The 15989-nt window shown below is 41.3% G+C and overlaps 1 protein-coding gene across 1 annotated transcript in view; it reads left to right on the forward strand.

The window, feature by feature from the left end:
• LOC145406681 (DBH-like monooxygenase protein 1) overlaps nt 1–14768 on the forward strand; it is a 588166-nt gene extending 573398 nt beyond the window's left edge. The window contains exons 11-13 of the mRNA XM_080277778.1: nt 11579–11753; nt 13431–13605; nt 14469–14768. Of these exons, the coding sequence (XP_080133904.1) occupies nt 11579–11753; nt 13431–13605; nt 14469–14681 (563 nt within the window). The 3' untranslated portion in view covers nt 14682–14768. The remainder of the gene's footprint in view (nt 1–11578; nt 11754–13430; nt 13606–14468) is intronic.
• The last annotated feature ends 1221 nt before the right edge of the window (nt 14769–15989 follow it).

Raw genomic sequence — 15989 nt, forward strand, 5'->3', positions numbered from 1 at the left:
ATATTATCAAACTGGCATAACATCCCAGAGCCTCAGATGGGATTAAGTGCCCACAGCATGGCATAAAATGATCCACAGGTATACATGGCGAGTGATGAGAAGGGTGGGTGGTGAACTGAATGAAAGGAAGGCAATGCTTGATTATATGTGTGTGGATGAAAGGATGCGAAGATGTGTAATGGATGCAAGAGCTTATAGAGGTTGGGGGAGTGGACTTTCTGACCACTACTTGGTGGTGGCCAGAATTAGGATTCAAGTAAGATGGAGGAATAGAAGAAGGGAAAGACGAGAGGAAGGAGTAGTTTCAAGGAGAGTGGAAAGGTTACAAGAGGATGAGAAAAAGGCAGAGTATAAGAGAGAAGTGGAGGAACGATTGGGCAAATATGAATTGGAGCAGATGGAAGACGTAGAAGGTGTGTGTGTAGGATATTTACAGAAGAAATATATGCAGCATGTGATGTGGTGTGTGAACTGAGGAGATGACGGAGGGGGAGTGCAAGGAACAGTGTGGTGGATTGAAGAGGTGAAACAGGCTGTGGCACAAAAGAAGAAAGCGCACAATGAATGGATGAGAAATAGGGGCGTGGAAGAAGTTGAGAGGCAGAAGAGAGAGGTATATGTAGAAAGAAAGAGAGAGGTGAAAAGATTAGTAAGAGAGAGTAAGAAGAGAGTGGATGAGGAATTTGGAAGGAATTTGAGTGTAAAGTGGAGGGACTGTAAGAAAATGTTCTGGAAAGAGGTGAAAAGAGTAAGACAGGGTGGAAGTGAAGTTAGCAGAGGAGTGAAAGATAAAAATGGTAGATTACTAGTGGTGAAGGGAGAAAAAGTGAGCAGATGGAGAGAACACTTTAAGGAATTGTTGAACATAGAGGATGGAAGTAATGCGAGTATAAGTGGCTGGGGAATGGCTGGGAGAAGGAGAGAGGTGAGAAGACACGAAGAAATCAGTAGGATAGAAGTTGTGGAAGCAATGAAAAAAGTTAAATCGGGGAAAGCCTCAGGAATTGATGGAGTGTGGTGAAATGCTGAAGCATGGGGGAGAGATAGTAGTAGAATGGATGTGGAAGATGTGCAGATTGGCCTGGGAGGAAGGTAGAGTCCCGGAGGATTGGAAGTCAGGTATAATTATTCCCTTGTACAAAGGAAAAGGGGAAAAAGAAGTGTGTGGTAATCATAGGGGCATTTGTCTTCTTAGTATAATAGGAAAAGTGTATGGTAGGATCCTTACTGACAGAGTTAAAGAATGAACAGAGAAATTAGTTGGAGAAGAACAGGGAGGCTTTAGGATGGGAAGAGGTTGTGTAGATCAGATATTCATTCTTAGATCTTTTGTGGAAAAGTTTCTAGAGAAGGGAAAGAAGTTGTATGTGGCTTTCATGGATTTGAAGAAAGCATATGTCAGGGTGGATAGACAAGGATTGTGGAAAGTGTTAAGAATATATGGAGCAGATGGGAAGTTGTTGAATGCTGTGAAGAGTATGTACGATGGTGCGAAGGCTGCAGTGCACGTGGATGGTGAACTAAGTGAATTTTTCTCTTTGAAAGTTGGGTTGAAACAGGGATGTGTCATGTCTCCATGGTTGTTCAATCTGTACATGGATGGAGTAGTAAAAGAGGTACAAGGTAGGGTAGTGGATGTTGGAGTGGCCCTGGTGAGAGAGGATAGTGTTTGGAAACTCCCTGTACTGTTGTTTGCAGATGATACTGTGTTGTTGAGTGAAGATGAAGGGGAGCTGCAAGGTTTGGTGGATGAGTTTGGGAGAGTGTGTAAGAAACGGACTCTAAAAGTGAATGTAGGGAAGAGTAAAGTGATGGTCTTTGAGAGAGGTGAAGTCAGTGAATGTTCAGCGAGGTTGGATGGTGAGGAATTGGAAAATGTGAGTACGTTTAAGCACTTGGGTAGTGTGATGAGTAAGGATGGAGGTTTGGAGGGTGAAGTGCTTGAAAGGGTACAGCAGGGAAGAAAGGTTGCTGGTTCCTTGAAAGCAGTGATAAGAAACAGGGAAGTGAGCATGGAAGTGAAAGTTACTACATGACAGTATTGTGATACCAACTCTAACGTATGGAAGTGAAGCTTGGACGTTGTTGGAAGGACACAAGTCAAGAGTGAGAGCAGTGGATATGAGTTATTTAAGAGGAGCCTGTAGAGTCACATGGAGAGACAGGCTGACGAATGAGGATGTAAAGGAGCGTTGTGATGTTGATGTGGATGTGATAGGAAGCGTTATGAGGAACACACTGAGGTGGTTTGGCCATGTGTAGAGGATGGAGGGTGAAAGACTGACGAAGAGAGTGTATGTGAGTGAGATGGAGGGGGGAAGAGGGAGGGGGAGGCCGAGGATGAGATGGAGGGATGGGATGGTGAGGTATATGAGAGAGAGGGGTGTGAGTTGGGAGCAGGGCAGTGAAATGGCGGGGGACAGGGCGACTTGGAGGCGATTTATTTGTGGCCATCCCAAACGGGATTGAGGCGTCTGGCAATAGATAGATAGATAGATAGCATGGCAACCGCCCTGATTTTCATCCCTATTTCCTCAGCCAGAGAGACAATATCCACAGCTAACAGAACCAGTTTAGTTTGTTTATCGATTTTGTTATTGCCGAGAACTGTGAGAGTCAAGTTAGGTCCATATGCCATGAACTCCTCCCAAACTGACGGCGATCTTATGTCAGTCACCCACGCTCCTGGTGCAACAAAACTTTTGAGAACAAACCATTGGTACAGTGGGGCATCTACGTAGAAATGTGCCACGTGACTGTGGCTGAGAATGGCCACTCGACAACTGGGGCATGGATGACGTTGATGGTAAAAAAAAAAATCCTTACTTACACCTCTGCCTGAAGCACCAGTGGAATGAAGGAGAAAGCTAACAGGAAGTATGAGGAAAATGGGAGACTGAAGAAAAGGAAAATGATGGTCACTGGTGTTTATCGCCAAACAACGTAGTCAGGAAGTAAAATGTGGAGAGGGAACAGGTTTTAGCTAGATGAAGGAAAAATAAATAGTAAAGCAGTGGACATAAGGTAATGTATGAAGGGCCATAATCTGAATTCGAGAGGTACATGAAATACTAATCGAAACACCAAGGTGTAAAGTTTTTTGTTACAAACTGGTAAGATGATATGTGGGAATAATCTATCAAAACGACACCCTAAACAAACAAATTAGAGGCTTCACTAAATACTGAAGGTACTCATGTGGTGACGAGTGGTATTTAATAATTTTGTCGATAAGGATGGAAGTCTGAAGATTGTCTGGACTCTATGAAGATTGCGAGGGGTCTAGGTTGTAAGGAAACAAGACCAAGACTAAAGTGGCCGTAGGTGCAAAGGTGGGCACATTCTCATGTATGTGCATTTAGCATGTAAAATTAGCAGTACCTCTGTCAAACATTACGTATATATTTAAAAAATAATACTGTTGTTTAAAAAAATATTTATCTATATTATATTGGTATTCATTACACTAAAACTTATAACCAATGTTTATAAATTAAACTGACTGGTCATGCAACGTATGTTCTGCACAACACTTTCCACCTCATTATCTTTTAGTACGAGCCTCCAGCTGGTAGACCGTTGACTTACGTATCCTACTGATCGTGTGTGTGTTTTATATATATATATATATATATATATATATATATATATATATATATATATATATATATATATATATATTGTTACGGAACAGAGACTAAAATCACTACTGTCCTGTAAAGTTCCAGGTTCAAAACAAAAGAGTTAGGTAAAATTACAAGTTAAAGTTTAATGCTCAAACTAACAACAAAACATTCAGGACTCATAAGGATAATGTAATGGCAATAGCAGGTTAAATATATGGTTAACTGCAATAGCCTCTATTAACACGAAATTAGCAAGAGTAAATTTATCTAAGTCAGCCCTGATAAAATGAGAATACCAGATAATACTCAGTGAATGCAAGATATATTATTACAGATACAAAATATTATTACCACTGGCTGACAATATGAATTACAAAAACTTTACTAGGCCTAAGAATTAACACCTTATGCTACGCAGTACAAGAAAAAATGCAATAACAGTTATACTCAAATTACACAGCTGCTAGATGGTTGGAGACTTCCTGAGCACTCACAATAATAACAACTGTACAGGGGAGGACAGAGATGTGAGCAAAATGAGGAGTAGATCTAAGTGGCAATTAATGTAGAGACTGAGCTCATTATATAGGGGCCGGCAGAGCTTGATACAACTTGTAAGAAGGACGCGCAAATGAAGCCAGAGGGGACAAAGAGTTGACGCTCCTGCTCTGAACAACAGAAAGAACGACTTACTCTACTATAAGGGAGTATGGGGGGAGTGAGGTAGAACACGCTCGTGATCAAACATGCAGCATACCGTACGTTAGAATTACACAAAGGATGATGAAATCATAGGCTATGTAACACCTCCCCACAAAGAAAAAGAAATTTACAAAAGAAATTTCTTATTACTCTAAAACAATCTGTCTAAAGTCTAGATAAGCAATCTGCAATAACATTTTCTTTCCCCTTGACATGTTGTATGTCTAACGAATACTCCTGAAGAAGTAGACTCCATCTTGTCAATCTCTGATTTTTATCTTTAAACTTACTAAGGAATTTCAGTGGGTTATGATCAGTATAAATGACTATGGGGTCAAAACCAGAACACAAATAAAATGAAAAATGCTGTAAACCCAAAATCAAGGCCAAAAGCTCTTTCTCAATAGTGGAGTAGTTCTTTTGAGGTGAAGTGAACTTCTTACTGTAATAAGATACAGGGTGTTCAATACCCTGATCATCCTCTTGCAGCAAAACAGACCCAGCTCCTGTATCACTTGCATCAACAGCCATCTTAAAAGGCTTAACAAAATTTGGAGTAGCGAGCACTGGCTGACTTAATAGGATAGCTTTAAGTTTGTTGAAAGAGGATTCACAGTTATCGGTCCAGACAAATTTAACTCCCTTTTTCAGTAGGTCTGTAAGTGGTGATACAAGAATTGAAAAGTTAAGAACAAATCTCCTGTAATAACCTACCATTCCCAAAAATCTTTGTAGCTCTTTCCTACTTTTAGGTCTGGGAAGATCACTTATAACCTGAACCTTAGCTCCTGGTGGTGCAACATGTCCATCACCAATTACGTACCCAAGGTACTGAACTTTAGCTTGACCAAACTCACACTTTGATAAATTAGCGACAAGATTAGCCTGAACCAAACGCTCAAGAAATTTACTGACATGGCATAGGTGATCTTTCCAGTTGTCACTGAAGATTAATACATCATCAATATAAACAACACACCCTGCCAAACCCTCTGTTACAACATTCATGAGCTTCTGAAATGTGGCTGGTGCATTCTTCATACCATATGGCATTACAGAACATGCAAAAGTCTTTCCTAGTGTTACAAAACATGAGATCTCCCTAGCACGTTCAGTCATAGGTACTTGCCAGTATCCCTTTAACAAATCAGACTTACTTATGTACCTAGCCTTTCCGATCTTGTCTATGCAATCTTCCACGCGAGGGAGAGGGGAAGTGTCTGTTTTGGTTATCTGATTAACACGTCTGCAGTCGATGCAAAGCCGCTGTGACCCACCTGGCTTAGGGACTAGAGTGACAGGAGAACTCCACTCGCTCTGACAGGGCTCAATCATCTTGTGGCCCAACAGGTAGCCAAGCTCCTTCTGGATGAGAGGAACTTTCACTGGGTTCACACTGTAAGGAGGCAGTTTAATTGGCTTTGCGTCTCCAACATCGACATCATGCATCAACACAGTGGTTCTTCCTGGAGTGGCACGGAACACTTGCGGGTACTCCTGCAGTAATGCCAAAAACTCCTGCCTTTCCTCGGGAGCTAGATGAGAAAGCTTAGTCTGGAGATCATTCATGATATCAGGATTCTTCCCCAAACTATCACTCAGGCTCATGCTGCATGGGAGAACTTCACTTGCAGACTCGGGTGGAACAGCTACAGTGCAGACTGGGTTATTTTCGTCTCGCCTGTGATATAACTTTAGCATGTTGATGTGACAAAGTTGCTTGTTCTTTCTACAATCTGGTGTGGCGATGACATAGTTGACATCACTGAGTTTCTTCTCCACGAAATAAGGACCACTAAACTTGGCTTGAAGAGGTTGCCCATGCACCGGTAGCAGAATCAAAACCTGATCTCCTGGCTGAAAGTGGCGTAACCTGGACTTCTTATCATACCAAGTCTTCATCTTCTCCTGAGCAGCTCCTAAATTCTCTCTCGCCAGCTGTAAAGCAGTGGACAGCCGTTCTTTGAACTTCATCACATACTCCAGCAGGTTGACGTCATCTTCCGCCGACAGCCAGCATTCCTTGAGTAACTTAAGGGGTCCTCTTACTTCATGGCCAAACAGTAGTTCAAAAGGTGAGAAGCCCAGTGATTCATTTGGAGATTCTCTTGCGGCAAATACAACGAATGGAAGACCTTTATCCCAGTCTTTCTGATGTTCCAAACAGTATTTCTTGGGCATCGATTTGAGTGTTTGATGATATCTCTTCAACGCTCCTTGGGTCTGGGGATGGTAAGCTGAAGACGTGATCTGGGTGATGCCCAACTCTTTCAGAGACTGCTTGAAAACATTTAACATGAAATTACTTCCCCGGTCTGACTGTACCTCCTTGGGCAGACCAAACTTTGTGAAGAACCCTAGCATTTCCTTAACCACGTTCTTTGCTGAGATATTTCTAGGTGGAATGGCTTCAGGATAACGAGTAGCCATATCAATCAGGGTCAACACATAAGAAAATCCTCAAGAAGTCTTAGGAAGAGGGCCCACAATATCCACCAACACACGGGTGAATGGCGCCTCAAAAGGAGGAATGGGAACTAGAGGTGCAACCTTTTCGGTCTGATTACACTTCCCCACAACTTGACAGGTGTGACAAGACTTACAATACCAGGAAACATCCCTGAAGATACCTGGCCAGTAGAAGTGTTTCAAAATGCGTGCCACAGTCTTCCTCATTCCAAGGTGTCCTGCCAAACTGGAATCATGAGCTACTCTAATGACATCCTGCCTACAAACACGAGGGATGACAACTTGATGTACAACCTCCCATTCACAGTCGGCTGATGCAGTTGGGGGTCTCCATTTCCTCATAAGTACTCCTGACTTTATATAATAACAAGTAGAAGCACCAGCTGACTCTTCCTCACTGCAAGCAGAGTTAGCTAGACCTTTCAACTCAGGGTCAGCAACCTGCAACTCAACCAACTCTTGACGAGACAAATTATCAACACTACGGGGTACTGCCTCATCTGGTGAGTGGTCCAAATTAGCAAGAAAAGTGTCAGCTAGGATAACATCATCATCATTATCCTCTAAGTCACCAGTAACTTTAGACTTAGCCCTAGTGACAGCACATGCAGAGAACACATCAGGGACATCACATTCCTGGGCCGCAGCCACTGGCTCACTAGACAACTGAGGAGCTGGACACACTTGACTTCCACCAATATCATTTCCAAGTAAGAAAGTTACACCTGACATTGGGAGTGTCTCAACCAACCCAACCATAACGGAACCATTAACAAAACCAGACTCTAAATTCACTCTGCACATAGGGACAGAGAAGTAATTATTCCCTACACCTTTTAAGATTACGGTTTCATCAGAGGAATTAACATTAGAGCCTAGAACACTGGTCAGCATAAGGGATTGGGAAGCACCTGTATCACGATATATTTTAACTGATTTCCTGTCATCACTGTCCAGAGGACTGACAAAACCATCAGACAGGAAATTAGCACATGAACTCTTGAGAGTGTCACCCACGTTACTGCTCAAAAGAGGAGCTTCATCATGAGAATTTAATTTACCCCTCAAAGCAGGTTCAGTTAACTCAGTTAAAGAATTCTGGGAACTCTCAAGGGTGGACACTAGACCAATTGACTGAATATTTAAAGACTCCTCTTTGTTCACAACACGCTGTCTCCTGAAACATTTCTCCGTAGTATGACCAAGCTTACTACAATAAGTACATTTACTTTTCTGAAATCTAGAGGCGGAGCTGGTATTTACTTCCTGAGAAACATCATCTTTATTCTCTTTCCTGTTACCTGTACTCTGAGTAGAGGCAACGTACTTACTCTCAGCTTTCCTTTTTTCTCTAGAATATCTCTTGTGAGTGAGAACATATTCATCAGCTAAAACTGCAGCATCAGACAAATTATCTATTCTTTTCTCATCAAGATATAGGCTTACATCATTATTAATACACCTTTTGAAGTCCTCCAGCAAAATCATCTGCTTAAATTTGTCAAAATCAGAATCCACATTCTTAGAATTTAACCACTGCTCTAACAGATCTTCTTTGATTTTTGCATACTCAACATGGGATTGCTTATCTTGCTTATAAGTTGTCCTAAATTTTACTCTATAGGCTTCAGGAACAAGCTCATAGGCCTTAAGAATCAAGCTCTTAACTACATCATAATTATCAGATTGATCCTGAGGCAAAGATGCATAAGTTACTTGAGCTTTAACGGTGAGAACGGTTTGAAGGAGTACTGGCCAATACTTTTTGGGCCAATTAAAGCCTGTAGCTACCCTCTCAAACAACTGAAAATACTTTGTTAAATCAGATTCATTAAAAGGAGGGACAAGTTTAACATGTTTAGCCACATCAAAATCATCAGAGCTAGATGATCCAGTTCCACCTTGTTTCATGCGATACTCATGGTCTGCCTGAATCCTAGCTAGTTCAATTTGTGCCTGAGCCTGTGCCTGTGCCTCCTGAATACGAGCATTTGCCTGAAATTCAGCCTCCTTAGCAAGAGCCTCCTGCAGGGCTAGCTGTACCTTAGCTAATTGAATCTGCTTTTGCTCATTTGGAGGAGTTACATTAAACAAGCTTTCATTAATCATGTCGACAATTTGATCTTTAGAATGATGAGAGCGAACAACAATTCCCAATTGTTGAGCAACAAGCTTAAGTTCATTCTTTGTTCTGTTTTCTACATCCAACACTGTTTGAACATTTGACAAAAAATCTTTGGCTTCATCAAGAGTAGTAATAGTAGACATCATGAATAAATCACAGTCAGAAAATATCAAGCAATATCCTTATGATAATATCCTGAATATCCTGATAAGAGGTCGCCAAATTTATGTTACGAAACAGAGACTAAAATCACTACTATCCCGTAAAGTTCCAGGTTCAAAACAAAAGAGTTAGGTAAAATTACAAGTTAAAGTTTAATGCTCAAACTAACAACAAAACATTCAGGACTCATAAGGATAATGTAATGGCAATAACAGGTTAAATATATGGTTAACTGCAATAGCCTCTATTAACACGAAATTAGCAAGAGTAAATTTATCTAAGTCAGCCCTGATAAAATGAGAATACCAGCTAATACTCAGTGAATGCAAGATATATTATTACAGATACAACATATTATTACCACTGGCTGACAATATGAATTACAAAAACTTTACTAGGCCTAAAAATTAACACCTTATGCTACGCAGTACAAGAAAAAATGCAATAACAGTTATACTCAAATTACATAGCTGCTAGATGGTTGGAGACTTCCTGAGCACTCACAATAATAACAACTGTACAGGGGAGGACAGAGATGTGAGCAAAATGAGTAGATCTAAGTGGCAATTAATGTAGAGACTGAGCTCATTATATAGGGGCCGGCAGAGCTTGATACAATTTGAAGCCAGAGGGGACAAAGAGTTGACACTCCTGCTCTGATCAACAGAAAGAACGACTTACTCTACTATAAGGGAGGAGGGGGGGAGTGAGGTAGAACACTCTCGTGATCAAACATGCAGCATACTGTACGTTAGAATTACACAAAGGATGATGAAATCATAGGCTATGTAACAATATATATATATATATATATATATATATATATATATATATATATATATATGACAATTTTTTTTCCTTTGATAATAAGAATGATAATATCGAGTTCACTGTTCTTTATAAATGGCAAAGGCAGCTTTTAAGTGTAACGTATTGATTCGCACACTCTTTAACCCCACTTGTGGACTGGCAGGTAAAATGAGTACCTGGGGTAACACCTTGGGAGGTAACTGCGGTAACCAGGATACTGAGTGAATAACAAGCCAGAGGCTCAAAAGTCAATGTTACGGAGATGAGCACCTCGGTTACGTGCCTCGTGGCGTCTATCCCCGCCCTTACCATTTGATGACTTCGTCCATGGAACTTATCTACCATGAGTGCAGAACAGCTGTCATGAGTGTGGGGGGGAGATGGGATTCTTACCACATACAACTGGCAAAAGAGGGCGTATGTGCGGGCAGGGTGGGTTTCTCACGTACAATATCTACTATAGAGGTTGCACTCACAGGCTTCTCGTCTAATCTAATCAGGGTGGACACAAAGGCTCCAAAGAGGGTGAAGTCAAAGGTTCATGGTATCATCTAAACACTGGACTCAAAGGCTTTAAACAGGGTGGACACAAAAGCTTTTCGTTCAGTCTACTCAGGGTGGACGCAAAGGCTCTTCATCTCATCTAAGCAGGGTGAACACAGAGGCTCTTCATTTCAGAACTTTCCTTTCACGGATTCGTTTCAACCTTTCTCTTTTTGCTGGAATTTGCTCTCTCTCTCTCTCTCTCTCTCTCTCTCTCTCTCTCTCTCTCTCTCTCTCTGTCGTTACTATTCTGGACATTTTTTGATCTGACGTTTTGCATTCCTTCCCCATTATGACAGGCATGTAGCACCCGTCGAGCTGCACACCCACCCCCTTTCTGAATGAAAGAGTTAATTTGTAATCCAAGTGTTTGATGCTGCTCTGAAACTGTTTATCTTATTCTGTTTCCCACTGTCTATGACCTCCAGCCTTATAAACTCAGTGTGTTCAGGCTTCTCGAAATAAACGCATATCCGGATTTGGCATTTTCTTTGTTCAGATCTCTTTTGAAAGGACAAGTTTTGTAAGGTTTCAGTCCTGGGTTTTCTGTTTTCATAAAACAGGCATCCCAGTGAAATGAGACAGATCGTTCATACATCGCTGAAAACCCTGAATCCAGGCTTCACTTCACAAGCCTTTTTTCTTGTGTGTGTGTGTGTGTGTGTGTGTGTGTGTGTGTGTGTGTGTGTGTGTGTGTGTGTGTGCGCGTGTGTGCGTGTGTGTGTGTGTGTGTGTGTGTGTGTGTGTGTGTGTTTTCTCGTACTAGGGTACCACAAACTTTCTGTTGCTGATAGTTCTTCGACTTCAGTATTTTCTTTTTACTAGTTGTCTGGGTTTTATCTCATCCCATCACTAGATGGGGAAGAGATCATCTTGAAGATGATGGTGATGATAATGACTGTACATTCTCTACTTCTTTTCAGGGTAAGTTAGATCCAATTATCAGGGATAAATTCAAGTTGATGATGATTCTAGTTCTCTTCTCGCTAAGTGAGGTTAAATTACAGAATGACTGCTTCGACTAGATTAAGTGGGAAGAAAGGTCAGGAAATGATGGCGACGATAATGATTCTCCTTTTCTGCTGTACGTTAAGATGGGTAAAGTGAGTGAGAAAAAATGTTCTACTTGTTTTCCTGTTAGAGTGTGAGTACGACAGCCGCAACAGAGCTAATGCCACATTCACTGGGTGGGGAACGCGAGACGAGATGTGCCTAGCCTACCTCTACCACTATCCTCGCGTCGATCTCGCCACTTGCCGCTCATCACCACAGCTGGAGATTCTCAAGGATGTTTTCCGCATAAAAAACTTCCCTAAGTGAGTGTATAATGTCATTTGTTTATTGTGTCTTGTGTTATAATGCTCTGAGTTGCTCTAATGAATGAACAGTCTCCACTTTCTAAATGTGCATTAAAATGAGATCAGTTTTTGTTGAACTTGGATCCTTCTCTGGGCCGAAACTCTTGTATCTTCTCAGGTCAACACAGTCTTAGTATGGGAGCATAATTCACTCATTTGTGCAAGATTTTCTAATATTCATAAAACCAAGAAGTGTGTACGTTTCTTTATCTCACAGGACAAGACTTTAGGAAACGGATAGGTAGGCAAATAATTATGACTTGATGCTAAACACAGATGTGCCTCGCCACACGCAATGATTCACATGTCACATACATTACTAGGAACCTGAACTTGGCCAAATATACAGTCAAACTTGAGCTGGGTGAACAGCGACGATATCAGAGAGTGGTAAGCGCTCTTCCCTGGTACACTGCCATTAACTTGGGTAGCATTTGTTTATGAAGTTAATGAAGCCTACATCTCACCCCTGTACCCAGTTCACAGCCACTGAGATACACACTACAACTTGCGTCCCATACCTTGAATGTAGCCAGCTGTGATGCCAGCAAGCCTCACCTGGCAGCCATCAAAATGTGCCCACTCTTCCCATTCTTCAAATAGAGCTACCTTCTCTATAGCGTATTATACTCACAGTTTCTAAGATTTCAGGAATTTTTAGAATATTAGCATGTTGTACAGTGTTTTTTTTTACTAATCAGGTTAGTTATATAGGCTATTTGTATCCTACTGATACTGCCTATGGTACAGGATGTATCAATAAATGAACTTTCTTTATCGTCTTACAAGTCTTTTAGCACTTTTATATCACAGATAATCACGCACACACACACACACATCACTACTTTAGCTATAGTAAGGTTTTTAGAGCTTGAGCTATAGTTAAATCTGGTAACTTTTTGCATATTAGGCTACAGCCAACTTCAACGTTTTCTGGTATGGCATCCACCCTGTGTGCGTTAGTCGTGCCAAACACATATTATAATAGCAACAAACCACACTAAAGTATGTCAGTATTGAGCTACATTGATTATATTCACGTAGACCACAGCCAAACATGTCTCGGCTGCAACATTACCACGCCACACAGCACGGCATACCTTTGGCTTCATTGTGAGTACAATATACTTATTACGAGTTATTCAGAACTATATTACGGTACGCTTGGCACTACTTTGACTTAAAATTATATGGTTGTATAATCCGTAACTAACATGATCATATAATTCGTATACTAAGGCGGACCTGATAGAGCACCAGCAGCCCCTTTCTTTATTCTTTTTACGTAATTCCTACACTTAATCAATAAAACATCTCTCACTGAATCATTTTGACAGTAACTTTTTTGTACTTTGCAAGAAACAACAAACAAGTGCCTAATTTACCTTGTATTTAATCTAGGCGTGGTTAAACTGCGCTTAACGACATGGCGGATGGCCCACTCCCGGTTACTTCACTTGAAGACCTTAGTGGAGTGCTGCAATTTGTATCTCTGTGTTCAAAACCTCTATCCTAACATGAATAATATTGCCTTGGGATAGCAAGAATAAACTTAGAAATACAGTACCGGGTTCAAGATGTTAAAGACCATCGTGCAATCGTCAGACATAGATCTAACCCTTTTTCTTCTTCCAGAGACATGAATTTAGGCGCCTTTATATTTGACCCTGAGGTGGGTGACGGACGGCGGTACCAGCAGGCGGTGAACAAGCTGCCATGGGACACCCTTGACCTTCAGCTTATCAACAACAGGATGACAAATGGCGGCCACATCATCAATTGCCAATACAACCATCGTGTCTCCATGAAAGTAAGTCTTGACCTTTGACTAGCCAGGCCCTCTGCCGTAGCTTAATATTAATCTCTCTGACAAGATATAATGTTAATCCAAGAAGGTAAGCCATTCCAGTTACATTTGACTGGTTTGTCCCTTTGTCTTGAGATGATCGCTATCGTTTTGGTCTAACATATTGCAAATTCTTGAAAGTCTTCATCTTAACTGGCTAATCCCGTTGACTTGATATAAGATCAGTCGTTCTGACTTAATGCTCATTCTTTTGACCAATCATAATAGTGATTCTTTGACCTAACATTATAGTCATTCTTTGACCTACGGTAACAATATTAATTCCCTTAACCAAACATAATGCTAATTCCTTTGCCCCAACATAACGCTTAGTGTTAGTACCTTTGATCTCACATATTGCTTATTCTTTTACCATGACGTAATGCTAACTTCTTGTAACTGACAGAAGACTAATACCTCTGACATGACATAATAATAATCTCTTCAACCAACCATACTACTAATCTCTTTAACCTGACATACTGCTAATCCCATTGACTTAACATGATGTTTATTCCATTGACCTAACATAACGGTACAGTTACATTAGCCTCATTATGATACTACACTTTTTTCCTTAACAAGGCACAGATTTTCGTCCCTTTGTCAGCTAATTTCGCGTAGATCAGTGGTAGAATAGGACATTATTATGTCTCTGCATACTTTCATTGCACCTCTTCATAACTATCTTCATACTTAGTGTTAATCTGTTTTTACAACTCAGCAATGAAGATGCAAATGGCAATTTTAGTTGAGGTTAGAGTAAATGCAGTACAGTTGACGATGTTTCTCGTAGTTTCTGTGCTAAATGGTGTTCTCTCTGGCAGCTGTCCACGAACCTCACGCGGTACCCGAGAGCGGCACCTTACGAACCCCCTGAAGACAAGGCCTGTGCCCATGTCCACATGTCTACCATCCTCCAGGTGACCTCAAGTGGCCGCCTTTCTACCCCCTTGGCTGGCCTGGTCCCCATCCTTTTCTTCACAGTGATCCTGGCCCCCCTTGTGGTGTGGAAAGCCTCGCCCCCATCACGCTGGTAGGGGTGGCTTCCTCACGCTAGACCCTGTATTAGTAGATTCTCTGAACCCCCTGCAAATCAGTAACATATTTTGTATTTTATTTTTCTTGTTTCAGAAGCTTTTAATCAGTTTAAGAGACTTCGAACTGGAATGGGATAAATGGAGCTTTTGAAAATTCATTAACTGCTAAAATATCGTATATAAAACTGAGCAAATCATCTGGATATAGAAAGAAAAACTTGAAAACATGCGTCAGTAGTTGGGATTCAGCTGTGTATTAGACTGCTTCTATATAATGCCGTTCACATAACTCCTTCGCTGACGAGCAGTTAACCATAATCTACAAGAGCCATGTGCGCTCTCAGCTGGAATATTGCTAACCCTTGTGGATTTTTTTTTTTTATGCGAGGAAGAAGGAACCAAAGGCCATGAGCCCGCAGTAACAGTTCCCTCCAAGAGAAAACAAAATACAATAGAGAGGCAAATTCAAGATCCGATCATTTTGAGATGCCTGGACACACTGCTTTTGAAAGACTGGAGATCATAGGCAGCAGGAAATACAGAGGGAGACAGTTTCAGAGTTGACCTGTTGCATAAATGAAAGACTGGGAGTAACGGTTAACTCTTGCATTAGAGTTGGACAGAAAAGGGATGAGAGTTTGGTGCCAGACGGGTGCTACACGCCCGTCGTAGAGGTGGAGGAATGCAAGCAGACAGTTCAGAGGAGCAGTGACCATTAAAGTAGCGATAGAAAAGAGATAAACATGCAACAGTGCGGCGAATAGACAGAGGTTGAAGGGAGTCAGTAAGAGGAGGAGAGTTAATGAGACGAAAAGCCTTTGACTCCACCCTATTGAGAAGAGCTGTATGTGGGGAGCCTCCCCACACATGAGAGTTGTACTCCACGCAGGGGAGGATAAAACCCCTGTATAGAGTCAACAATTGTGCAGGGGTAAAGAAAGATCGGAGTCGGCTTAGCACACCTATTCTCTTGGAAGTAGATTTTACAAGAGATGTAATATGATCTTTTCCAAGATAAGTCCCGAGTAAATGAAACCCCAAGCATGTTCAAGCTGAATATTACTAAACATTAGTGGGTATGCCTGTGGAAGATTTTGTCGGGTTGATAGGTGTAAGAACTGAGTCTTAGATGCATTAAAAACAACAATATTATTTTTACCCCAATCACAGATACGAGCCAAGTCAGACATTAGGTGTGCCATAGCCTCATCCCTTGTTTGTTGAAGTAACTGTTGAGATGGGCGTTGTGGGAACTGAATGGAAAGGTGAAGGGTGGAGTCATCAGCGTATGAGTGGATAGGGTTAGAT

The sequence above is a fragment of the Coenobita brevimanus genome, chromosome 71, assembly GCF_032717465.1.
Source record: "Coenobita brevimanus isolate Jiangsu-jjx chromosome 71, ASM3271746v2, whole genome shotgun sequence".
Taxonomy (NCBI): Eukaryota; Metazoa; Arthropoda; class Malacostraca; order Decapoda; family Coenobitidae; genus Coenobita; species Coenobita brevimanus.